Here is a 27,692-nt window from a genome sequence, read left to right on the forward strand (position 1 = left end):
GTCAGTGTGTGTGTCAGTATGTGTCAGTGTGTGTGTGACACAGTGTGTCAGTGTGTGTGTGACACTGTGTGTCAGTGTGTGTGTCAGTGTGTGTCAGTATGTGTCAGTGTGTGTGTGACACAGTGTGTGTGTGTGACAGTGTGTGTGTGTCGGTGCGTGTGTCAGTGTGTGTGTGTCAGTGTGTGTCAATGTGTGTGTCAGTGTGAGGTGTACAGTGTGGACAGTAGGTACAGTGTGCTTTCACCTTGACACCACGGATTAACAATGCGACGCAAACTGGAATTAACCGGTTTTAATACCGGTTACCGGTTTGGTATATAAACCGGTTTCAGAGATCCCTACTGATTAATGAGGAATGTGGAGAGGGATGGGGAGAGAGGAGGAATGTGTAGAGACAGAGAGAGACACACACAGACACAGAGAGACAGACACACACACTGACACACACAGACACACACAGTGACACACACAGTGACACACACACAGACACACACACAGACACACACACTGACACACACAGACACACACACAGTGACACACACAGACACACACAGACACACAGACAGACACACTGACACACACAGTGACACACAGACACACACAGACACACTGACACATACACACACACAGACACAACAACAACAACCGCCATTCGCCACTAAGTGGCGGTGACGTCACCACGACGCTTGTGCCAGGCTATGTGCACCCTGAGGCCACGTGAAGTGTCGAACGCCCGCTGGCAGGAGGTCACTGGGCAGACCCAGGTGCCACGGGTCGACTGACTGAGATGACTGGCTGATGCACCACCTGTGCCCCCTACTGTGCCAACCTGCTGTGCTTTAGCCACCCGGCGCTCCGCTCGTTGTTCTGAGCGTCGCTCCTCCGCCCTCCGTTGTTGTTGGAGGGCGACTACCTCCAACTGCCCAGTAGCGTCCTTCACGAGCCTCCTCCACAGAGGCCGATCTTGACACCGCTGGTACCAGTCATCGGCAAGTCCACTCAGCTCCACGTCCTCCTGTACCACATCACTCCATCTCTTCTCTAGCCCGTGCTGCGCCCGTTTAGCCCCCTTGATCCGACCAAACAAAAGCTGTTTCGGCATGCGGTGGCTGGGCATGCGGGCTACATGACCCAGCCAACGCAGCCTTGCCCGCCGGAGGAGCTCACCGATGGGACCCTGCCCAGATCTTTCGAGGATTTGTGAGCTCCTCACACAATCCAGTCTGGTTAAACCCAGGATGGATCGTAGGCAGGCCAGCCTAAATGTTTCTAGCCGGCGAAGATGTTCCATTAGGGGGGTCCACGTTTCGCAAGCGTAGAGAAGGGAGGGAATGACCGTGGCCGAGAAGACCTGAAGCTTAGTGCGGAGCGACAGACCAGGTAGCTTCCACACAGCGTTACGCAACCGATAAAGAGATATTGCCGCTTGACTGATTCGGAGTGAGACCTCTGCCGTTAAACTGGAGCCAGTCATAAGCACACTGCCCAGGTATGGGAAACTCTGTACTCTCTCCACAACTGCCCCATCACCGATTGGGAGTTGTGGGGGTGGAGCGTCCGATGGTACAAAATACCCAGGCAGGTGCTTAGTTTTGGTGGGGCTGATGGTAAGGCCCCATCTCTTAATGGCACGCTCCAGTCTCAGCAGCAGCGTCTCCAACTCCTCCTCTGAATGAGCAGCTATTACCAAATCATCGGCATACATAACGTGGTTGAGCAATAGGGAGCCATCCCTTGACCGGTCCCGGGCATCGATCAGCCTCCCATTATATCTGTACCATATGGATATTCCCCCAGTACAGCTGTTGAAGGCTTCACGAACTACGTGGTCAAAATAGATGTTAAATAATGTGGGAGCCAGAGGACATCCCTGTCGCACCCCAAGGTGTACAGGGAATGGCTCTGACTCCCGGCCACGTAGTTTTACCCGGGCCCGCTCACCATCATGAAGGTCCTTAATGATCATGAGCAGAGGGTCAGGGACTCCAAAAGCACGAAGAACAACCCAAAGCCCAGGCCTACTGATGGTATCATATGCCTTGACCAGGTCAATAAAGCAGAGATGTAGGTCTTGTTGGAATTCCCTACACCTCTGCTGTAGCAGACGGACAGAAAATATGGCATCTGTGCAGGACCGCCCTTTCCTGAAACCGCATTGGGGCTCCACAAGCCTCTCCTCAGCGTGCCTGACAAGGCGATGTTGCATAATCCTTGCCAGGACCTTTCCCGGCACACACAGATACAGACACACACACAGACATAGAGACGCAGGAGACACACAGACACACACACACACAGATACAGACACACACAGAGGGATATGTAGACTTGTGAGTGACTGAGTGAGTGACTGATTGAGTGACTGAGCGAGTGACTGAGCGAGTGACTGAGCGAGTAACTGGGCGAGTGACAGGGTGAGTGACTGAGCGAGTGACTGAGCGAGTGAGTGAGTGACTGAACAAGTGAGGGATTGAGTGAGTGACTGAGCGAGTGACTGAGAGAGTGACTGAGCGAGTGACTGAGCGAGTGACTGGGCGAGTGACTGAGCGAGTGACTGGGCGAGTGACTGAGCGAGTGACTGAGCGAGTGAGGGAGTGAGCGAGTGACTGAGCGAGTGACTGGGCGAGTGACTGAGCGAGTGACTGAGCGAGTGAGTGAGTGACTGAGCGAGTGACTGAGCGAGTGACGGAGAGTGACTGAGCGAGTGAATGAGCGAGTGACTGAGCGAGCGAGTGACTGAGCGAGCGAGTGACTGAGCGAGTGACTGAGCGAGTGACTGAGTGACTGAGCGAGTGACTGAGCGAGTGACTGAGCGAGTGACTAAGTGAGTGACTGAGTGAGTGAGTGAGTGACTGAGTGAGTGACTGAGCGAGTGACTGAGCGAGTGACTGAGTGAGTGAGTGACTGAGTGAGTGACTGAGCGAGTGAGTGACTGAGCGAGTGAGTGAGTGACTGAGCGAGTGAGTGAGTGACTGAGCGAGTGACTGAGTGACTGAGCGAGTGACTGAGCGAGTGACTGAGCGAGTGACTGAGTGAGTGACTGAGCGAGTGAGTGACGGAGCGAGTGACTGAGCGAGTGACTGAGCGAGTGACTGAGCGAGTGAGTGACTGAGCGAGTGACTGAGGGAGTGACTGAGTGACTGAGCGAGTGACTGAGCGAGTGACTGAGCGAGTGACTGAGTGACTGAGCGAGTGACTGAGCGAGTGACTGAGTGACTGAGCGAGTGACTGAGTGACTGAGCGAGTGACTGAGCGAGTGACTGAGCGAGTGAGGCAGGAGGCTGTTCAGAGCTCGACGGAGCGGTCCGCACGCCGCGCGTCGATGCGGTTCTGCATCTGAGACAACATCTCCTGCATGCGCCTTAGCTGGGGGGGCACGGGGGGGGGGAGACACGGGGGGGGGGGGGGAGACACCCATAGACTCAGCACTGTCATAGACTCAGCACTGACACCCATAGACTCAGCACTGTCACCCATAGACTCAGCACTGACACCCATAGACTCAGCACTGTCATAGACTCAGCACTGTCATAGACTCAGCACTGTCACCCATAGACTCAGCACTGCCACCCATAGACTCAGCACTGACACCCATAGACTCAGCACTGTCACCCATAGACTCAGCACTGTCACCCATAGACTCAGCACTGTCACCCATAGACTCAGCACTGTCACCCATAGACTCAGCACTGCCACCCATAGACTCAGCACTGCTACCCATAGACTCAGCACTGTCATAGACTCAGCACTGTCACCCATAGACTCAGCACTGTCACCCATAGACTCAGCACTGTCACCCATAGACTCAGCACTGTCATAGACTCAGCACTGTCACCCATAGACTCAGCACTGTCATAGACTCAGCACTGTCACCCATAGACTCAGCACTGTCATAGACTCAGCACTGTCATAGACTCAGCACTGTCATAGACTCAGCACTGTCACCCATAGACTCAGCACTGTCATAGACTCAGCACTGTCACCCATAGACTCAGCACTGTCACCCATAGACTCAGCACTGTCACCCATAGACTCAGCACTGTCACCCATAGACTCAGCACTGTCACCCATAGACTCAGCACTGTCACCCATAGACTCAGCACTGCCACCCATAGACTCAGCACTGTCACCCATAGACTCAGCACTGTCACCCATAGACTCAGCACTGTCACCCATAGACTCAGCACTGTCATAGACTCAGCACTGTCACCCATAAACTCAGCACTGCTACCCATAGACTCAGCACTGTCACCCATAGACTCAGCACTGTCACCCATAGACTCAGCACTGTCACCCATAGACTCAGCACTGTCACCCATAAACTCAGCACTGTCACCCATAGACTCAGCACTGTCACCCATAGACTCAGCACTGTCACCCATAGACTCAGCACTGTCACCCATAGACTCAGCACTGTCACACATAGACTCAGCACTGTCACCCATAAACTCAGCACTGCTACCCATAGACTCAGCACTGTCACCCATAGACTCAGCACTGTCACCCATAGACTCAGCACTGTCACCCATAGACTCAGCACTGTCATAGACTCAGCACTGTCACCCATAGACTCAGCACTGTCATAGACTCAGCACTGCCATAGACTCAGCACTGTCATAGACTCAGCACTGTCACCCATAGACTCAGCACTGTCACCCATAGACTCAGCACTGCCACCCATAGACTCAGCACTGTCACCCATAGACTCAGCACTGCCACCCATAGACTCAGCACTGCCACCCATAGACTCAGCACTGCTACCCATAGACTCAGCACTGTCACCCATAGACTCAGCACTGTCATAGACTCAGCACTGTCACCCATAGACTCAGCACTGTCACCCATAGACTCAGCACTGTCACCCATAGACTCAGCACTGTCATAGACTCAGCACTGTCACCCATAGACTCAGCACTGTCATAGACTCAGCACTGTCACCCATAGACTCAGCACTGTCATAGACTCAGCACTGTCATAGACTCAGCACTGTCATAGACTCAGCACTGTCACCCATAGACTCAGCACTGTCATAGACTCAGCACTGCCATAGACTCAGCACTGTCATAGACTCAGCACTGTCACCCATAGACTCAGCCCTGTCACCCTTAGACTCAGCACTGTCACCCATAGACTCAGCACTGTCACCCATAGACTCAGCACTGTCACCCATAGACTCAGCACTGTCACCCATAGACTCAGCACTGTCACCAATAGACTCAGCACTGCCACCCATAGACTCAGCACTGTCACCCATAGACTCAGCACTGTCATAGACTCAGCACTGTCACCCATAGACTCAGCACTGTCACCCATAAACTCAGCACTGTCACCCATAGACTCAGCACTGTCACCCATAGACTCAGCACTGTCACCCATAGACTCAGCACTGTCACCCATAAACTCAGCACTGCTACTCATAGACTCAGCACTGTCACCCATAGACTCAGCACTGTCACCCATAGACTCAGCACTGTCACCCATAGACTCAGCACTGCTACCCATAGACTCAGCACTGTCATAGACTCAGCACTGTCACCCATAGACTCAGCACTGTCACCCATAGACTCAGCACTGTCACCCATAAACTCAGCACTGTCACCCATAGACTCAGCACTGTCACCCATAGACTCAGCACTGTCACCCATAGACTCAGCACTGTCATAGACTCAGCACTGTCACCCATAGACTCAGCACTGTCATAGACTCAGCACTGCCATAGACTCAGCACTGTCATAGACTCAGCACTGTCACCCATAGACTCAGCACTGTCACCCATAGACTCAGCACTGTCATAGACTCAGCACTGTCACCCATAGACTCAGCACTGCCACCCATAGACTCAGCACTGTCACCCATAGACTCAGCACTGTCATAGACTCAGCACTGTCACCCATAGACTCAGCACTGTCATAGACTCAGCACTGCCATAGACTCAGCACTGTCATAGACTCAGCACTCTCACCCATAGACTCAGCACTGTCATAGACTCAGCACTGTCACCCATAGACTCAGCACTGTCACCCATAGACTCAGCACTGTCACCCATAGACTCAGCACTGTCACCCATAGACTCAGCACTGTCATAGACTCAGCACTGTCATAGACTCAGCACTGTCACCCATAGACTCAGCACTGTCATAGACTCAGCACTGCCATAGACTCAGCACTGTCATAGACTCAGCACTGTCACCCATAGACTCAGCCCTGTCACCCATAGACTCAGCACTGTCACCCATAGACTCAGCACTGTCACCCATAGACTCAGCACTGTCACCCATAGACTCAGCACTGTCACCCATAGACTCAGCACTGTCATAGACTCAGCACTGCCATAGACTCAGCACTGCCATAGACTCAGCACTGTCACCCATAGACTCAGCACTGTCACCCATAGACTCAGCACTGTCACCCATAGACTCAGCACTGCCACCCATAGACTCAGCACTGTCACCCATAGACTCAGCACTGCCACCCATAGACTCAGCACTGCCACCCATACACTCAGCACTGCTACCCATAGACTCAGCACTGTCACCCATAGACTCAGCACTGTCATAGACTCAGCACTGTCACCCATAGACTCAGCACTGTCACCCATAGACTCAGCACTGTCACCCATAGACTCAGCACTGTCATAGACTCAGCACTGTCACCCATAGACTCAGCACTGTCATAGACTCAGCACTGTCACCCATAGACTCAGCACTGTCATAGACTCAGCACTGTCATAGACTCAGCACTGTCATAGACTCAGCACTGTCACCCATAGACTCAGCACTGTCATAGACTTAGCACTGTCACCCATAGACTCAGCACTGTCACCCATAGACTCAGCACTGTCACCCATAGACTCAGCACTGTCACCCATAGACTCAGCACTGTCACCCATAGACTCAGCACTGCCACCCATAGACTCAGCACTGTCACCCATAGACTCAGCACTGTCACCCATAGACTCAGCACTGTCACCCATAGACTCAGCACTGTCACCCATAAACTCAGCACTGCTACCCATAGACTCAGCACTGTCACCCATAGACTCAGCACTGTCACCCATAGACTCAGCACTGTCACCCATAGACTCAGCACTGTCACCCATAGACTCACCACTGCTACCCATAGACTCAGCACTGTCATAGACTCAGCACTGTCACCCATAGACTCAGCACTGTCACCCATAGACTCAGCACTGTCATAGACTCAGCACTGTCACCCATAGACTCAGCACTGTCATAGACTCAGCACTGCCATAGACTCAGCACTGTCATAGACTCAGCACTGTCACCCATAGACTCAGCACTGTCACCCATAGACTCAGCACTGTCATAGACTCAGCACTGTCACCCATAGACTCAGCACTGCCACCCATAGACTCAGCACTGTCACCCATAGACTCAGCACTGTCATAGACTCAGCACTGTCACCCATAGACTCAGCACTGTCATAGACTCAGCACTGCCATAGACTCAGCACTGTCATAGACTCAGCACTGTCACCCATAGACTCAGCACTGTCATAGACTCAGCACTGTCACCCATAGACTCAGCACTGTCACCCATAGACTCAGCACTGTCACCCATAAACTCAGCACTGCTACCCATAGACTCAGCACTGTCACCCATAGACTCAGCACTGTCACCCATAGACTCAGCACTGTCACCCATAGACTCAGCACTGTCACCCATAGACTCAGCACTGCTACCCATAGACTCAGCACTGTCATAGACTCAGCACTGTCACCCATAGACTCAGCACTGTCACCCATAGACTCAGCACTGTCACCCATAAACTCAGCACTGTCACCCATAGACTCAGCACTGTCACCCATAGACTCAGCACTGTCACCCATAGACTCAGCACTGTCATAGACTCAGCACTGTCACCCATAGACTCAGCACTGTCATAGACTCAGCACTGCCATAGACTCAGCACTGTCATAGACTCAGCACTGTCACCCATAGACTCAGCACTGTCACCCATAGACTCAGCACTGTCATAGACTCAGCACTGTCACCCATAGACTCAGCACTGCCACCCATAGACTCAGTACTGTCACCCATAGACTCAGCACTGTCATAGACTCAGCACTGTCACCCATAGACTCAGCACTGTCATAGACTCAGCACTGCCATAGACTCAGCACTGTCATAGACTCAGCACTGTCACCCATAGACTCAGCACTGTCATAGACTCAGCACTGTCACCCATAGACTCAGCACTGTCATAGACTCAGCACTGTCACCCATAGACTCAGCACTGTCACCCATAGACTCAGCACTGTCATAGACTCAGCACTGTCATAGACTCAGCACTGTCACCCATAGACTCAGCACTGTCATAGACTCAGCACTGTCATAGACTCAGCACTGTCATAGACTCAGCACTGTCACCCATAGACTCAGCACTGTCATAGACTCAGCACTGTCATAGACTCAGCACTGTCACCCATAGACTCAGCACTGCCACCCATAGACTCAGCACTGCCACCCATAGACTCAGCACTGCTACCCATAGACTCAGCACTGTCACCCATAGACTCAGCACTGTCATAGACTCAGCACTGTCACCCATAGACTCAGCACTGTCACCCATAGACTCAGCACTGTCACCCATAGACTCAGCACTGTCATAGACTCAGCACTGTCACCCATAGACTCAGCACTGTCACCCATAGACTCAGCACTGTCACCCATAGACTCAGCACTGTCACCCATAGACTCAGCACTGTCACCCATAGACTCAGCACTGTCACCCATAGACTCAGCACTGCCACCCATAGACTCAGCACTGTCACCCATAGACTCAGCACTGTCACCCATAGACTCAGCACTGTCACCCATAAACTCAGCACTGTCACCCATAGACTCAGCACTATCACCCATAGACTCAGCACTGTCACCCATAGACTCAGCACTGTCACCCATAAACTCAGCACTGCTACCCATAGACTCAGCACTGTCACCCATAGACTCAGCACTGTCACCCATAGACTCAGCACTGTCACCCATAGACTCAGCACTGTCACCCATAGACTCACCACTGCTACCCATAGACTCAGCACTGTCATAGACTCAGCACTGTCACCCATAGACTCAGCACTGTCACCCATAGACTCAGCACTGTCATAGACTCAGCACTGTCACCCATAGACTCAGCACTGTCATAGACTCAGCACTGCCATAGACTCAGCACTGTCATAGACTCAGCACTGTCACCCATAGACTCAGCACTGTCACCCATAGACTCAGCACTGTCATAGACTCAGCACTGTCACCCATAGACTCAGCACTGCCACCCATAGACTCAGCACTGTCACCCATAGACTCAGCACTGTCATAGACTCAGCACTGTCACCCATAGACTCAGCACTGTCATAGACTCAGCACTGCCATAGACTCAGCACTGTCATAGACTCAGCACTGTCACCCATAGACTCAGCACTGTCATAGACTCAGCACTGTCACCCATAGACTCAGCACTGTCACCCATAGACTCAGCACTGTCACCCATAAACTCAGCACTGCTACCCATAGACTCAGCACTGTCACCCATAGACTCAGCACTGTCACCCATAGACTCAGCACTGTCACCCATAGACTCAGCACTGCTACCCATAGACTCAGCACTGTCACCCATAGACTCAGCACTGTCACCCATAGACTCAGCACTGTCACCCATAGACTCAGCACTGTCACCCATAGACTCAGCACTGTCACCCATAGACTCAGCACTGTCACCCATAGACTCAGCACTGTCATAGACTCAGCACTGTCACCCATAGACTCAGCACTGTCATAGACTCAGCACTGCCATAGACTCAGCACTGTCATAGACTCAGCACTGTCACCCATAGACTCAGCACTGTCACCCATAGACTCAGCACTGTCATAGACTCAGCACTGTCACCCATAGACTCAGCACTGCCACCCATAGACTCAGTACTGTCACCCATAGACTCAGCACTGTCATAGACTCAGCACTGTCACCCATAGACTCAGCACTGTCATAGACTCAGCACTGCCATAGACTCAGCACTGTCATAGACTCAGCACTGTCACCCATAGACTCAGCACTGTCATAGACTCAGCACTGTCACCCATAGACTCAGCACTGTCATAGACTCAGCACTGTCACCCATAGACTCAGCACTGTCACCCATAGACTCAGCACTGTCATAGACTCAGCACTGTCATAGACTCAGCACTGTCACCCATAGACTCAGCACTGTCATAGACTCAGCACTGTCATAGACTCAGCACTGTCACCCATAGACTCAGCACTGTCATAGACTCAGCACTGTCATAGACTCAGCACTGTCACCCATAGACTCAGCACTGTCATAGACTCAGCACTGTCACCCATAGACTCAGCACTGTCATAGACTCAGCACTGTCATAGACTCAGCACTGTCACCCATAGACTCAGCACTGTCATAGACTCAGCACTGCACCCATAGACTCAGCACTGTCATAGACTCAGCACTGTCACCCATAGACTCAGCACTGTCATAGACTCAGCACTGTCATAGACTCAGCACTGTCACCCATAGACTCAGCACTGTCATAGACTCAGCACTGTCATAGACTCAGCACTGTCATAGACTCAGCACTGTCACCCATAGACTCAGCACTGTCACCCATAGACTCAGCACTGTCACTCATAGACTCAGCACTGTCACCCATAGACTCAGCACTGTCACCCATAGACTCAGCACTGTCACCCATAGACTCAGCACTGTCACACATAGACTCAGCACTGTCATAGACTCAGCACTGCCATAGACTCAGCACTGTCATAGACTCAGCACTGTCATAGACTCAGCACTGCCACCCATAGACTCAGCACTGTCATGGACTCAGCACTGTCATAGACTCAGCACTGTCATAGACTCAGCACTGTCACCCATAGACTCAGCACTGCTACCCATAGACTCAGCACTGTCACCCATAGACTCAGCACTGTCACCCATAGACTCAGCACTGTCACACATAGACTCAGCACTGTCATAGACTCAGCACTGTCACCCATAGACTCAGCACTGTCACCCATAAACTCAGCACTGTCATAGACTCAGCACTGTCACCCATAGACTCAGCACTGTCATAGACTCAGCACTGCACCCATAGACTCAGCACTGTCATAGACTCAGCACTGTCACCCATAGACTCAGCACTGTCATAGACTCAGCACTGTCATAGACTCAGCACTGTCACCCATAGACTCAGCACTGTCATAGACTCAGCACTGTCATAGACTCAGCACTGTCACCCATAGACTCAGCACTGTCATAGACTCAGCACTGCACCCATAGACTCAGCACTGTCATAGACTCAGCACTGTCACCCATAGACTCAGCACTGTCATAGACTCAGCACTGTCACCCATAAACTCAGCACTGCTACCCATAGACTCAGCACTGTCACCCATAGACTCAGCACTGTCACCCATAGACTCAGCACTGTCACCCATAGACTCAGCACTGCTACCCATAGACTCAGCACTGTCACCCATAGACTCAGCACTGTCACCCATAGACTCAGCACTGTCACCCATAGACTCAGCACTGTCACCCATAGACTCAGCACTGTCACCCATAGACTCAGCACTGTCACCCATAGACTCAGCACTGTCATAGACTCAGCACTGTCACCCATAGACTCAGCACTGTCATAGACTCAGCACTGCCATAGACTCAGCACTGTCATAGACTCAGCACTGTCACCCATAGACTCAGCACTGTCACCCATAGACTCAGCACTGTCATAGACTCAGCACTGTCACCCATAGACTCAGCACTGCCACCCATAGACTCAGTACTGTCACCCATAGACTCAGCACTGTCATAGACTCAGCACTGTCACCCATAGACTCAGCACTGTCATAGACTCAGCACTGCCATAGACTCAGCACTGTCATAGACTCAGCACTGTCACCCATAGACTCAGCACTGTCATAGACTCAGCACTGTCACCCATAGACTCAGCACTGTCATAGACTCAGCACTGTCACCCATAGACTCAGCACTGTCACCCATAGACTCAGCACTGTCATAGACTCAGCACTGTCATAGACTCAGCACTGTCACCCATAGACTCAGCACTGTCATAGACTCAGCACTGTCATAGACTCAGCACTGTCACCCATAGACTCAGCACTGTCATAGACTCAGCACTGTCATAGACTCAGCACTGTCACCCATAGACTCAGCACTGTCATAGACTCAGCACTGTCACCCATAGACTCAGCACTGTCATAGACTCAGCACTGTCATAGACTCAGCACTGTCACCCATAGACTCAGCACTGTCATAGACTCAGCACTGCACCCATAGACTCAGCACTGTCATAGACTCAGCACTGTCACCCATAGACTCAGCACTGTCATAGACTCAGCACTGTCATAGACTCAGCACTGTCACCCATAGACTCAGCACTGTCATAGACTCAGCACTGTCATAGACTCAGCACTGTCATAGACTCAGCACTGTCACCCATAGACTCAGCACTGTCACCCATAGACTCAGCACTGTCACTCATAGACTCAGCACTGTCACCCATAGACTCAGCACTGTCACCCATAGACTCAGCACTGTCACCCATAGACTCAGCACTGTCACACATAGACTCAGCACTGTCATAGACTCAGCACTGCCATAGACTCAGCACTGTCATAGACTCAGCACTGTCATAGACTCAGCACTGCCACCCATAGACTCAGCACTGTCATGGACTCAGCACTGTCATAGACTCAGCACTGTCATAGACTCAGCACTGTCACCCATAGACTCAGCACTGCTACCCATAGACTCAGCACTGTCACCCATAGACTCAGCACTGTCACCCATAGACTCAGCACTGTCACACATAGACTCAGCACTGTCATAGACTCAGCACTGTCACCCATAGACTCAGCACTGTCACCCATAAACTCAGCACTGTCATAGACTCAGCACTGTCACCCATAGACTCAGCACTGTCATAGACTCAGCACTGCACCCATAGACTCAGCACTGTCATAGACTCAGCACTGTCACCCATAGACTCAGCACTGTCATAGACTCAGCACTGTCATAGACTCAGCACTGTCACCCATAGACTCAGCACTGTCATAGACTCAGCACTGTCATAGACTCAGCACTGTCACCCATAGACTCAGCACTGTCATAGACTCAGCACTGCACCCATAGACTCAGCACTGTCATAGACTCAGCACTGTCACCCATAGACTCAGCACTGTCATAGACTCAGCACTGTCATAGACTCAGCACTGTCACCCATAGACTCAGCACTGTCATAGACTCAGCACTGTCATAGACTCAGCACTGTCACCCATAGACTCAGCACTGTCACCCATAGACTCAGCACTGTCACCCATAGACTCAGCACTGTCACCCATAGACTCAGCACTGTCACCCATAGACTCAGCACTGTCACCCATAGACTCAGCACTGTCACACATAGACTCAGCACTGTCATAGACTCAGCACTGTCACCCATAGACTCAGCACTGTCACCCATAGACTCAGCACTGTCACCCATAGACTCAGCACTGTCACCCATAGACTCATCACTGTCACACATAGACTCAGCACTGTCATAGACTCAGCACTGTCACCCATAGACTCACTTCCTCGTCCTTCTCCCTGATGAGCTTCTCTGTGTCGGTTGCCACGGCCGCTGCGTCCCCCTCCCTGCACACACAGACACACACACACAGACACACACACACAGACACACACAGACACACACACACACACAGACACACACACAGACACACACACAGACACACAGACACACACACACAGACACACAGACACACACAGACACACACACACAGACACACACACACACACACAGACACACACACAGACACACAGACACACACACACAGACACAGGTAGTGGAAGAGTCACCCCAGCTAGCTCACTAGGAATAGAGGGGCAAGTGACATTCACAACGAGTAGCAGCAGCGGCAGCAGCGTCAGCAGCGTCAGCGGCAGCAGCGTCTCCACCGTGTCTCGTCTCACTGGCTCACACGTGCTGTGAGCCAGCTGAGCCAGCTGAGCCAGCTGAGCCAGGCCGTGGATGTGTCTGGGGTCTCACCGCTGAGCCAGCTGAGCCAGCTGAGCCAGGCTGTGGCTGTGTGTGGGGTCTCACCGCTGAGCGGCGTTGTGCGAGCGGAGGGCCAGGTGAGCCAGCTGAGCCAGCTGAGCCAGCTGAGCCAGGCTGTGGCTGTGTGTGGGGTCTCACCGCTGAGCGGCGTTGTGCGAGCGGAGGGCCAGGTGAGCCAGCTGAGTCAGCTGAGCCAGCTGAGCCAGGCTGTGGATGTGCGTGGGGTCTCACCGCTGAGCGGCGTTGTGCGAGCGGAGGGCCAGGTGAGCCAGCTGAGCCAGCTGAGCCAGCTGAGCCAGGCTGTGGCTGTGTGTGGGGTCTCACCGCTGAGCGGCGTTGTGCGAGCGGAGGGCCAGGTGAGCCAGCTGAGTCAGCTGAGCCAGCTGAGCCAGGCTGTGGATGTGCGTGGGGTCTCACCGCTGAGCGGCGTTGTGCGAGCGGAGGGCCAGGTGAGCCATGCCGTGGATGTGTCTGGGGTCTCACCGCTGAGCCAGCTGAGCCAGCTGAGCCAGCTGAGCCAGGTGGGCCAGGCTGTGGCCGTGCATGTGTGTGGGGTCTCACCGCTGAGCCAGCTGAGCCAGCTGAGCCAGGCTGTGGATGTGTGTGGGGTCTCACCGCTGAGCCAGCTGAGCCAGCTGAGCCAGGCTGTGGATGTGTGTGGGGTCTCACCGCTGAGCCAGCTGAGCCAGCTGAGCCAGGCTGTGGATGTGTGTGGGGTCTCACCGCTGAGCCAGCTGAGTCAGCTGAGCCAGCTAAGCCAGGCCGTGGATGTGTCTGGGGTCTCACCGCTGAGCGGCGTTGTGCGAGCGGAGGGCCAGGTGAGCCATGCCGTGGATGTGTCTGGGGTCTCACCGCTGAGCCAGCTGAGCCAGCTGAGCCAGCTGAGCCAGGCTGTGGCTGTGCGTGGGGTCTCACCGCTGAGTCAGCTGAGCCAGCTGAGCCAGCTGAGCCAGGCCGTGTGTGGGGTCTCACCGCTGAGCGGCGTTGTGTGAGCGGAGGGCCAGGTGAGCCATGCCGTGGATGTGTCTGGGGTCTCACCGCTGAGCCAGCTGAGCCAGCTGAGCCAGGCCGTGTGTGGGGTCTCACCGCTGAGCGGCGTTGTGTGAGCGTAGGGCCAGGTGAGCCATGCCGTGGATGTGTCGAGCACGGAAGTTCTCGTAGTGCGTGTCCTGGGTCACGTCCTTGAGGTCCTGCATGTGGGTCTGTACCAGCATGGAGCGCAGGCGGGTGAAGTCGCAGTGACTCGAGTTCTCCACTGCACGGGGGGAGACACGGGGGGGAGGGGGGAGGGGGGGACACGGGGGGGAGACACGGGGGGGAGACACGGGGGGGAGGGGGGAGACACGGGGGGGAGACACGTGGGGGGGGAGACAGGGGGGGGAGACACGGGGGGGGGAGACACGGGGAGACACGGGGGGGGAGAGACACGGGGGGGAGACACGGGGGGGGGGAGACAGGGGGGGGAGACACGGGGGGGGAGACACGGGGGGGGGGAGACACGGGGAGACACGGGGGGGGGAGACACGGGGGGAGACACGCGGAGACACACGGAGACACAGGGGAGAGACACGCGGGAGGGGAGACACGGGGGTTTAGGGTTGGGTGTGGGTGAGTGTGTGGGTGAGTGTGTGTGTGTGAGTGTGTGTGAGTGTGGGTGAGTGGGTGAGTGAGTGTGTGTGAGTGTGGGTGAGTGTGTGGGTGAGTGTGTGTGAGTGTGGGTGAGTGTGTGGGTGAGTGTGTGTGTGAGTGTGTGGGTGAGTGTGTGTGAGTGTGGGTGAGTGTGTGGGTGAGTCCGGCAAAACAACCCCCTACCTCCTCGCGGTGCCGGACGGGCAACTCTGTCGTGGACAGTGCTGTGGGGGGAGGTCCAATTTTTGATTGGCTCCTCCCCTCATGGCATATGTGTCCACCACAGGGGCTAAACGGGGGCTCTGGATGGGTGCGAGGGGCTGGTAACCCCTCCACCTTCAATAAATTACCACAAAACCACGACTTAAATATGTAACTAATAAGCTTGTGGCGGAGGCCCCGGGGGGACAGGCGTCTATGACGTCTCCTGGCCAAACCCCAATTGGCGGAGCCAGGAGATTGAATCTCTACCCTCGGGGTTCCTCCAGAAAGAACGAAAAACCACTACGGGTGGCCACGTGGAATGTTCGAACGCTCACTGCGGAGGAGAGGCTGCCACTCCTCTGTCGGGAGCTGGACCGGTACCGCCTGGATCTGTGTGGCATTCAGGAGGTCTGGTGGACCGGCTCTGGCTCCTGCCACCATGAAGGGTGGACAGTCCTCTACGCGGGGCAGCAGACTGCCAAACAACAGGGTGTGGCTCTTCTTTTGAACAAAATAATGAAGGGGTGTGGGAGCGTGGCAGTGAGGTGTGGGAAGCTGTAAGTCCCAGGCTACTTTGGGCTCGCCTTCCCATCAACCGGAGGCGAGGAGTGGTGGTCGTGGTTGCTTTTGCCCCCACCGAAGATGAACATCCTTGGAGGGATGCAGGCAAAGCCGATGAGTCAGATGCCTTCTATGACCTCCTGTCACAGGTGCTGGCTAAAGTGGCCCCTCGGGATAGAGTCATCATGTTGGGTGACTTCAATGCCCGAGTTGGTCATGATACTGGCACCTGGTCTGGAGTGATTGGAGGGCATGGGCCAGATCAGCTCAATAACAACGGTAGGAGGCTGCTAGATTTTTGTGCAGCCCATGGGCTTGTAATTACCAACACGCTGTTCCGGCATCGGCGCATCCACACAACATCATCGATGCATGCCGGGTCCAAGCAAGAACATCTGCTGGACTACATAGTGACGGACCAGCGGATGCGAGCCCATGTCCTTGACACCAGGACCTACCGTGGAGCTGATCTGCCCTCTGACCATCGACTAGTCATCTGTAAGATGCACCTGCCATTCTTCCACTCCGGTGGTGGGTGTACACCCAGGACCCCATTGCAACCTAAAGTGGCCTGGTCTCAGTTATCTGATGAAAGTTGCAAGCGAGAATTTCATCATCGCTTGTGGCTGGGATTGGCATCGTCCCCGACTCCTCCTGATGTCGAGGGTAAATGGGCGAGGTTTAGGACTGTGACTCATGCAGCTGCAATGGCTGCTTTTGGTAGGCGGTCCAGACCTCACCAGAGACCCTGGCTGACAGAGGAGGTGTTCAGGATGGTTGAGAAAAGCGATAGGCCCACTGTCATCGGCTACAGAATCCCACGTCAGAGAATGAGGCTTACCGCAGCCTTCGCTCGGAGGTTCGGAGAGCCGTGAGGCGCTGCAAGGAAGGGTGGTGGTCGCGGGTTGCTGAGGAGATGGAGTCTGCCTCAGTGGCCCGTGATCACAAATCTCTATTTAACTCCATCAAAAAAGTAATCTGCAGCGCCACACCTATTATCATCATTAGGGGAAATAACGGTGACCCAATCTCCGACCCCCAGGGACAAGTTTGCAGATTTGCTGAGCATTTCTGTGAGGTCCTGGGGGAGAGAAAATCCCTCAGCCAGGAAAACATCGTGGCACAAAGTGAGGATGACCCTGCTGAGGCTGCGGTGCCTCAAATATTGGATGAAGTCACCCCCTGTGAGTGGCTGGCTGAGGTGCCATCTGCTGAGGAAGTATTGAAGGCGATCCGGAGTCTGAGACCAGGAAAGGCAGCGGGCAGAGATGATCTCCCAAGCAAAATGCTGAGGGAGGGCGGCGTTTGTGCACAGACTTCCCTATATGACATCATAACAACAGTCTGGACCACTGGACAGGTTCCGCAGGATTGGAAGGATGCCCTGGTGGTCCCCCTTTTTAAGAAGGGGGACCGCACAGACTGTAAAAACTACAGGGGCATCTCACTCCTCAGTGTGCCGGGAAAGGTCCTGGCAAGGATTATTCAACATCGCCTTGCCAGGCACGCTGAGGAGAGGCTTGCGGAGCCCCAATGCGGTTTCAGGAAAGGGCGGTCCTGCACAGATGCCATATTTTCTGTCCGTCTGCTACAGCAGAGGTGTAGGGAATTCCAACAAGACCTACATCTCTGCTTTATTGACCTGGTCAAGGCCTATAATACCATCAGTAGGCCTGGGCTCTGAGTTGTTCTCCGTGCTTTTGGAGTACCTGACCCTCTGCTCACGATCATTAAGGACCTTCATGATGGTGAGCGGGCCCGGGTAAAACTACGTGGCCGGGAGTCAGAGCCATTCCCTGTACACCTTGGGGTGCGACAGGGATGTCCTCTGGCTCCCACATTATTTAACATCTATTTTGACCACGTAGTTCGTGAAGCCTTCAATAGCTGTACCGGGGGAATCTCCATATGGTACAGATATAATGGGAGGCTGATCGATGCCCGGGTGCGGTCAAGGGATGGCTCCCTATTGCTCAACCACGTTATGTATGCTGATGATTTGGTAATAGCTGCTCAGTCAAAGGAGGAGTTGGAGATGCTGCTGCTGAGACTGGAGCGTGCAACTAAGAGGTGGGGCCTTACCATCAGCCCCACCAAAACTAAGCACCTGCCTGGGTATTTTGTACCATCGGACACTCCACCCCCACAACTCCCGATCGGTGATGGGGCAGTTGTGGAGAGAGTGGAGAGTTTCCCATACCTGGGAAGTGTGCTTATGACTGGCTCCAGTTTAACAGCAGAGGTCTCACTCCGAATCAGTCGAGCGGCAATATCTTTTCATCGGTTGCATAACGCTGTGTGGAAGCTACCTGGTCTGTCGCTCCGCACTAAGCTTCAGGTCTTCTCGGCCACGGTCATTCCCTCCCTTCTCTACGCTTGCGAAACGTGGACCCCCCTAATGGAACATCTTCGCCGGTTAGAAACATTTAGGCTGGCCTGCCTACGATCCATCCTGGGTTTAACCAGACTGGATTGTGTGAGGAGCTCACAAATCCTTGAAAGATCTGGGCAGGGTCCCATCGGTGAGCTCCTCCGGCGGGCAAGGCTGCGATGGCTGGGTCATGTAGCCCGCATGCCCAGCCACCGCATGCCGAAACAGCTTTTGTTCGGCCGGATTGAGGGGGCAAAGCGGGCGCGGCACGGGGTAGAGAAGAGATGGAGTGATGTGGTACAGGAGGACGTGGAGCTGAGTGGACTTGCCGATGACTGGTACCAGCGGTGTCAAGATCGGCCTCTGTGGAGGAGGCTCGTGAAGGATGCTACTGGGCAGTTGGAGGCAGTCGCCCTCCAACAACAACGAAGGGCGGAGGAGCGACGCTCACAACAGCGAGCGGAGCGCCGGGTGGCTAAAGCACAGCAGGTTGGCACAGTAGGGGGCACAGGTGGTGCATCAGCCAGTCACCTCAGTCAGTCGACCCGTGGCACCTGGGTCTGCCCCGTGACCTCCTGCCAGCGGGCGTTCGACACTTCACGTGCCCTCAGGGTGCACATAGCCTGGCACAAGCGTCGTGGTGACGTCACCGCCACTTAGTGGCGAATGGCGGTTGTTGTTGTTGTTGTGTGTGTGAGTGTGTGTCAGTGTGTGGGTGAGTGTGTGGGTGAGTGTGGATGAGTGGGTGTGAGTGTGTGGGTGAGTGTGTGGGTGAGTGTGGGTGAGTGTGGGTGAGTCACCCTCCACGATGCCCCAGGGGTAGAGTCTCCCTCTCACTCTCTTCCCCAGAGCGTCCACCACCGTGTTACTCCCCACCACAGCAAACGGCACGCTGGCCTGCACACACACACACACACATGTTACACATGTTACACATGTTACACACAAACATGTTACACACAAACATGTTACGCACACACACACGTTACACATGTTACACACACACACATGTAACACATGTTACACACATGTGTTACACACACATGTTACACACAAACATGTTACACACACACACGTTACACATGTTACACATGTTACACACAAACATGTTACACACAAACATGTTACACACACACGTTACACATGTTACACACACATGTAACACATGTTACACACTCATGTTACACACACACATGTTACACACAAACATGTTACGCAGACACACACACGTTACACATGTTACACACACACACATGTGTAGAGGTGTTAACTACGCGCTGTTGCGTAACCTGCATTGCCACCAGGGCAGTGCAGCATTACCCCTGGGTACAACGGTTGGGGTCAGTCGAGGTGAAACGAATCGTGGCCAGGGGTTGGTCAGAACCAATCAGACGGTTCCACGTGGGAATGTGTGATTGGTTCTGCCTGGCCACGAAGGGGTATAAGACGGTGACCCAACAGACCTCGGGGAGTTCTCTCCCTGCACGAAGACAGAAGACTGGGCTGGAGCCTAGCCAGGACCCTGGACCAGCCTCCCAGCCCTTCTGAGGGCTAAGGTTCGGCATACCCAGTGGTCAGGACCCACCGGGCCAGCGGTGGGTCAGATAGCCTCCCCTAGGTCCTAGCCGGAGGACTAGGATAGCGGTAGACGTGTGAGTCCCGCCAAGTCCGGAGGACGTACCTCCTTAGGTATCAAGGAGGTTAGCGGTAGACGTGTGAGTAAGTCCCGCCAAGTCCGGAGGCTGTACCTCCTTAGGTATCAAGGAGGTTAGCGGTAGACGTGTGAGTAAGTCCCGCCAAGTTCGGAGGCTGTACCTCCTTAGGTATCAAGGAGGTTAGCGGTAGACGTGTGAGTAAGTCCCGCCAAGTCCAGAGGATGTACCTCCTTAGGTATCAAGGAGGTTAGCGGTAGACGTGTGAGTAAGTCCTGCCAAGTCCGGAGGATGTACCTCCTTAGGTATCAAGGAGGTTAGCGGTAGACGTGTGAGTAAGTCCTGCCAAGTCCGGAGGATGTACCTCCTTAGGTATCAAGGAGGTTAGCGGTAGACGTGTGAGTCCCGCCAAGTCCGGAGGCTGTACCTCCTTAGGTATCAAGGAGGTTAGTGGTAGACGTGTGAGTAAGTCCCGCCAAGTCCAGAGGCTGTACCTCCTTAGGTATCAAGGAGGTTAGCGGTAGACGTGTGAGTAAGTCCTGCCAAGTCCGGAGGATGTACCTCCTTAGGTATCAAGGAGGTTAGCGGTAGACGTGTGAGTCCCGCCAAGTCCGGAGGCTGTACCTCCTTAGGTATCAAGGAGGTTAGCGGTAGACGTGTGAGTAAGTCCCGCCAAGTCCAGAGGATGTACCTCCTGAGGTATCAAGGAGGTTAGCGGTAGACGTGTGAGTAAGTCCCGCCAAGTCCAGAGGATGTACCTCCTTAGGTATCAAGGAGGTTAGCGGTAGACGTGTGAGTAAGTCCCGCCAAGTCCGGAGGCTGTACCTCCTTAGGTATCAAGGAGGTTAGCGGTAGACGTGTGAGTAAGTCCCGCCAAGTCCGGAGGATGTACCTCCTGAGGTATCAAGGAGGTTAGCGGTAGGCATGTGAGTCCCGCCAAGTCCGGAGGCTGTACCTCCTGAGGTATCAAGGAGGTTAGTGGTAGACGTGTGAGTCCTGCCAAGCAAGGAGGCTGTACCTCCCTAGGGTATCGGGTGAGGGGACCGAATATCCCTCTGTGTGGTGTGTTAAGCGTTGTATAAGGAAATAATACAATAAACAGAGTGTGCCTCCTAAGAAGTGTGCTCGTCCTTACAACACTACACATCTAACACATGTTACACACACATGTTACACACACATGTTACACACAAACATGTTACGCACACACACACGTTACACATGTTACACACACATGTTACACATGTTACACACACATGTTACACACACATATGTTACACATGTTACACACACATGTTACACACACATGTTACACACACATATGTTACACATGTTACACACACAGTGACACACACACATGTTACACACACGTTACACACACACACACACGTTACACATGTTACACACACATTGACACACAGACACACAGTGACACATACACACAACAACAACCGCCATTCGCCACGAAGTGGCGGTGACGTCACCACGACGCTTGTGCCAGGCTATGTGCACCCTGAGGCCACGTGAAGTGTCGAACGCCCGCTGGCAGGAGGTCACAGGACAGAGTCAGCAGGTGCCACGAGTCGACTGACTGAGAAGACTGGCTGATGCACCACCTGTGCCCCCTACTGTGCCAACCTGCTGTGCTTTAGCCACCCGGCACTCCGCTCGTTGTTTTGAGCGTCGCTCCTCCGCCCTCCGTTGTTGTTGGAGGGCGACTGCCTCCAACTGCCCAGTAGCGTCCTTCACGAGCCTCCTCCACAGAAGCCGATCTTGACACCGCTGGTACCGGTCATCGGCAAGTCCACTCAGCTCCACGTCCTCCTGTACCACATCACTCCATCTCTTCTCTAGCCCGTGCCGCGCACGTTTAGCCCCCTCGATCCGGCCGAACAAAAGCTGTTTCGGTATGCGGTGGCTGGGCATGCGGGCTACATGACCCAGCCATCGCAGCCCTGTCCGCCGGAGGAGCTCACCGATGGGACCTTGCCCAGATCTTTCAAGGATTTGTGAGCTCCTCACACAATCCAGTCTGGTTAAACCCAGGATGGATCGTAGGCAGGCCAGCCTAAATGTTTATAACCGGCGAAGATGTTCCATTAGGGGGATCCACGTTTCGCAAGGGTAGAGAAGGGAGGGAATGACCGTGGCTGAGAAGACCTGAAGCTTAGTGCGGAGCGACAGACCAGGTAGCTTCCACACAGCGTTACGCAACCGATGAAAAGATATTGCCGCTCGACTGATTCGGAGTGAGACCTCTGCTGTTAAACTGGAGCCAGTCATAAGCACACTGCCCAGGTATGGGAAACTCTCCGCTCTCTCCACAACTGCCCCATCACCGATTGCGAGTTGTGGGGGTGGAGTGTCCGATGGTACAAAATACCCAGGCAGGTGCTTAGTTTTGGTGGGGCTGATGGTAAGGCCCCACAGTGACACACACAGACACACACACAGTGACACACACACAGACACACACACAGTGACACACACAGACACACACACAGTGACACACACAGACACACAGACACACACAGGTATACGGGATAGAGAGACCAAGGGAGATGGTGTTGATGGTGATGATGTTGGTGGTGTTGATGTTGGTGGTGTTGATGATGTTGGTGGTGTTGATGATGTTGGTGCTGTTGATGATGTTGGTGATGATGTTGGTGATGGTGGTGGTGTTGATGATGTTGGTGATGTTGGTGATGTTGGTGATGTTGGTGATGGTGATGGTGGTGTTGATGATGGTGGTGATGGTGGTGGTGATGGTGATGGTGGCGGTGATGTTGATGATGTTGGTGATGGTGGTGGTAATGTTGGTGATGTTGGTGATGTTGGTGATGGTGGTGGTGATGGCGATGGTGATGTTGATGTTGGTGATGATGATGATGATGTTGGTGATGTTGGTGATGTTGGTGATGTTGGTGATGGTGATGTTGATGATGGTGATGATGGTGGTGGTGATGGTGATGGTGGTGGTGATGTTGATGATGTTGATGATGATGTTGGTGATGGTGATGATGATGTTGATGATGGTGGTAGTGATGGTGGTGGTGATGGTGATGATGATGTTGGTGATGTTGGTGATGTTGGTGATGGTGGTGGTGATGTTGGTGATGATGATGATGATGTTGGTGATGTCATCACCTTCAGCTCTTTGTCTCGCTGCTTGACGTCATCCTCCTCGTCAGAGTCGCACTCCGGGAACTGGTAGAGCTTGATCCCAAACTCCTCCACCTCGTCACGCACCTCATCACAACAACAACAACATCACAACAACACAACAATACAACAACAACATCACAACAATACAACAACATCACAAGAACATCACAACAACAACATCGCGTGTGTGTGTGGGTGAGTGTGTGTGTGTCTGGGTGTGTGTGTGGGTGAGTGTGTGTGGGTGAGTGTGTGTGTGGGTGAGGGTGAGTGTGTGAGTTTGTGTGTGTGAGTGTTTGAGTGTGTCTGGGTGTGTGTGTGAGTGTGTCTGGGTGTGTGAGTGTGTGTGGGTGTGTGTGTGTGTGAGTGTGTCTGGGTGTGTGTGTGTGAGTGTGTGTGAGTGTGTCTGGGTGTGTGGGTGTGTGTGTGTGAGTGTGTCTGGGTGTGTGTGTGTGTGGGTCAGTGTGTGTGTCTTGGTGTGTGAGTGTGTGTGAGTGTGTCTGGGTGTGTGTGTGAGTGTGTCTGGGTGTGTGTGTGTGTGGGTCAGTGTGTGTGTCTTGGTGTGTGAGTGTGTGTGAGTGTGTCTGGGTGTGTCTGGGTGAGTGTGTCTGGGTGTGTGTGAGTGTGTGTGTGTGAGTGTGTCTGGGTGTGTGTGAGTGTGTCTGGGTGTGTGTGGGTGTGTGTGTGTGAGTGTGTCTGGGTGTGTGTGTGTGAGTGTGTCTGGGTGTGTGTGTGTGAGTGTGTGTGAGTGTGTCTGGGTGTGTGGGTGTGTGTGTGTGTGTGTGAGTGTGTCTGGGTGTGTGGGTGTGTGTGTGTGAGTGTGTCTGGGTGTGTGTGTGTGTGGGTCAGTGTGTGTGTCTTGGTGTGTGAGTGTGTGTGAGTGTGTCTGGGTGTGTGTGTGAGTGTGTGTGTGAATGTGTCTGGGTGTGTCTGGGTGAGTGTGTCTGGGTGTGTGTGAGTGTGTGAGTGTGTCTGGGTGTGTGTGAGTGTGTCTGGGTGTGTGTGGGTGTGTGTGTGTGAGTGTGTCTGGGTGTGTGTGTGAGTGTGTGTGAGTGTGTGTGTGTGAGTGTGTCTGGGTGTGTCTGGGTGAGTGTGTGTGGGTGTGTGTGTGTGTGAGTGTGTCTGGGTGTGTGTGTGTGAGTGTGGGTGTGTGAGTGTGTGTGAGTGTGTCTGGGTGTGTGTGTGAGTGTGTGTGAGTGTGTCTGGGTGTATCTGGGTGAGTGTGTCTGGGTGTGTGTGTGTGAGTGTGTGTGTCTGGGTGAGTGTGTGTGTGTGTGAGTGTGTCTGGGTGTGTGTGTGTGTGTGAGTGTGTCTGGGTGTGTGTGTGTGAGTGTGTGTGAGTGTGGGTGTGTGTGAGTGTGTGTGAGTGTGGGTGTGTGTGAGTGTGTGTGGGTGTGTGTGTGTGAGTGTGTGAGTGTGTGTGGGTGTGTGTGTGTGAGTGTGTGTGAGTGTGGGTGTGTGTGAGTGTGTGTGTGTGAGTGTGTCTGGGTGTGTGTGTGAGTGTGTGTGAGTGTGTGTGTGTGAGTGTGTCTGGGTGTGTCTGGGTGTGTGTGGGTGTGTGTGTGTGAGTGTGTGTGAGTGTGGGTGTGTGTGAGCGTACTCGCTGCTTGAAGGCGGCGAGCTCCTGAGTGGTCATGGTGTCGGCCTTGGCGATGAGTGGGACGTGTGTGTGTGTGGGTGAGTGTGAGTGTGTCTGGGTGTGTGTGTGTGTGTCTGGGTGTGTGAGTGTGTGTGAGTGTGTCTGGGTGTGTGTGTGAGTGTGTCTGGGTGAGTGTGTGTCTGGGTGAGTGTGTGTGGGTGTGTGTGTGTGTGTCTGGGTGTGTGAGTGTGTGTGAGTGTGTCTGGGTGTGTGTGTGAGTGTGTCTGGGTGTGTCTGGGTGAGTGTGTGTGTGTGAGTGTGTCTGGGTGAGTGTGTGAGTGTGTGTGAGTGTGTCTGGGTGTGTCTGGGTGAGTGTGTCTGGGTGTGTGTGAGTGTGTGTGTGTGTGAGTGTGTCTGGGTGTGTGTGAGTGTGTCTGGGTGTGTGTGGGTGTGTGTGTGTGTGAGTGTGTCTGGGTGTGTGTGTGTGAGTGTGTGTGAGTGTGTCTGGGTGAGTGTGTGAGTGTGTGAGTGTGTGTGGGTGTGTGTGTGTGAGTGTGTCTGGGTGTGTGTGTGTGAGCGTACTCGCTGCTTGAAGGTGGCGAGCTCCTGAGTGGTCATGGTGTCGGCCTTGGCGATGAGTGGGACGATGTTCACCTTGTCGTGCAGAGCACGCATGAACGCCACGTCGATGGGCCGCAGTCTGCACACAGACACACACACACACAGTGACACACAGTGACACACACACACAGTGACACACACACACAGTGACACACACAGTGACACACACAGTGACACACACACAGTGACACACACACAGTGACACACACACACAGTGACACACACACACAGTGACACACACAGTGACACACACAGTGACACACACACACAGTGACACACACAGTGACACACACAGTGACACAACAACAACAACAACCGCCATTCGCCACTAAGTGGCGGTGACGTCACCACGACGCTTGTGCCAGGCTATGTGTACCCTGAGGCCACGTGAAGTGTGGAACGCCCGCTGGCAGGAGGTCACTGGGCAGACCCAGCAGGTGCCACGGGTCGACTGACTGAGATGACTGGCTGATGCACCACCTGTGCCCCCTACTGTGCCAACTTGCTGTGCTTTAGCCACCCGGCGCTCCGCTCGTTGTTCTGAGCGTCGCTCCTCCGCCCTCCGTTGTTGTTGGAGGGCGACTACCTCCAACTGCCCAGTAGCGTCCTTCACGAGCCTCCTCCACAGAGGCCGATCTTGACACCGCTGGTACCAGTCATCGGCAAGTCCACTCAGCTCCACGTCCTCCTGTACCACATCACTCCATCTCTTCTCTAGCCCGTGCCGCGCCCGCTTAGCCCCCTCGATCCGGCCAAACAAAAGCTGTTTCGGCATGCGGTGGCTGGGCATGCGGGCTACATGACCCAGCCAACGCAGCCTTGCCTGCCGGAGGAGCTCACCGATGGGACCCTGCCCAGATCTTTCAAGGATTAGTGAGCTCCTCACACAATCCATTCTGGTTAAACCCAGGATGGATCGTAGGCAGGCCAGCCTAAATGTTTCCAACCGGCGAAGATGTTCCATTAGGGGGGTCCACGTTTCGCAAGCGTAGAGAAGGGAGGGAATGACCGTGGCCGAGAAGACCTGAAGCTTAGTGCGGAGCGACAGACCAGGTAGCTTCCACACAGCGTTACGCAACCGATGAAAAGATATTGCTGCTCGACTGATTCGGAGTGAGACCTCTGCTGTTAAACTGGAGCCAGTCATAAGCACACTGCCCAGGTATGGGAAACTCTCCACTCTCTCCACAACTGCCCCATCACCGATTGGGAGTTGTGGGGGTGGAGTGTCCGATGGTACAAAATACCCAGGCAGGTGCTTAGTTTTGGTGGGGCTGATGGTAAGGCCCCACCTCTTAGTGGCACGCTCCAGTCTCAGCAGCAGCGTCTCCAACTCCTCCTCTGACTGAGCAGCTATTACCAAATCATCAGCATACATAACGTGGTTGAGCAATAGGGAGCCATCCCTTGACCGCACCCGGGCATCGATTAGCCTCCCATTATATCTGTACCATATGGAGATTCCCCCGGTACAGCTATTGAAGGCTTCACGAACTACGTGGTCAAAATAGATGTTAAATAATGTGGGAGCCAGAGGACATCCCTGTCGCACCCCAAGGTGTACAGGGAATAGCTCTGACTCCCAGCCACGTAGTTTTACCCGGGCCCGCTCACCATCATGAAGGTCCTTAATGATCGTGAGCAGAGGGTCAGGTACTCCAAAAGCACGAAGAACGACCCAGAGCCCAGGCCTACTGATGGTATCATAGGCCTTGACCAGGTCAATAAAGCAGAGATGCAGGTCTTGTTGGAATTCCCTACACCTCTGCTGTAGCAGACGGACAGAAAATATGGCATCTGTG

The 27,692-nt window shown here is 53.9% G+C and overlaps 1 protein-coding gene across 1 annotated transcript; it reads right to left on the reverse strand.

The window, feature by feature from the left end:
• Positions 1-277: 277 nt before the first annotated feature.
• On the reverse strand, positions 278-25,990 carry LOC142923705 (septin-4-like). The gene is made up of 6 exons (XM_076064673.1): positions 25,852-25,990; positions 23,676-23,777; positions 19,677-19,773; positions 15,198-15,366; positions 13,627-13,690; positions 278-3,366 (listed from the first exon to the last, which is right to left on the reverse strand). The coding sequence occupies exons 1-6, from the start codon at positions 25,942-25,944 to the stop codon at positions 3,286-3,288; spliced, it is 606 nt and encodes a 201-aa protein (XP_075920788.1). The 5' UTR covers positions 25,945-25,990; the 3' UTR covers positions 278-3,285.
• Between the last annotated feature and the right edge of the window lie 1,702 nt (positions 25,991-27,692).

The sequence above is a fragment of the Petromyzon marinus genome, unplaced genomic scaffold, assembly GCF_048934315.1.
Source record: "Petromyzon marinus isolate PM22_M1 ecotype Great Lakes invasive population unplaced genomic scaffold, UKy_Petmar_22M1.pri1.0 PM_Scaffold_590, whole genome shotgun sequence".
Classification (NCBI taxonomy): Eukaryota; Metazoa; Chordata; class Hyperoartia; order Petromyzontiformes; family Petromyzontidae; genus Petromyzon; species Petromyzon marinus.

Bases quoted from the DNA above. Each gene is read 5' to 3' on its own strand.
- LOC142923705 (XM_076064673.1), bottom strand. From the start codon at position 25,944: ATGCGTGCTCTGCACGACAAGGTGAACATCGTCCCACTCATCGCCAAG. The intron at 23,778-25,851 runs GTACGCTCACAC...TGTTGTGATGAG, and splicing joins TCGCCACCTTCAAGCAGCGA to GTGCGTGACGAGGTGGAGGA. The intron at 3,367-13,626 runs GTGAGTCTATGG...GTGCCCCCCCAG, and splicing joins TCAGGGAGAAGGACGAGGAA to CTAAGGCGCATGCAGGAGAT.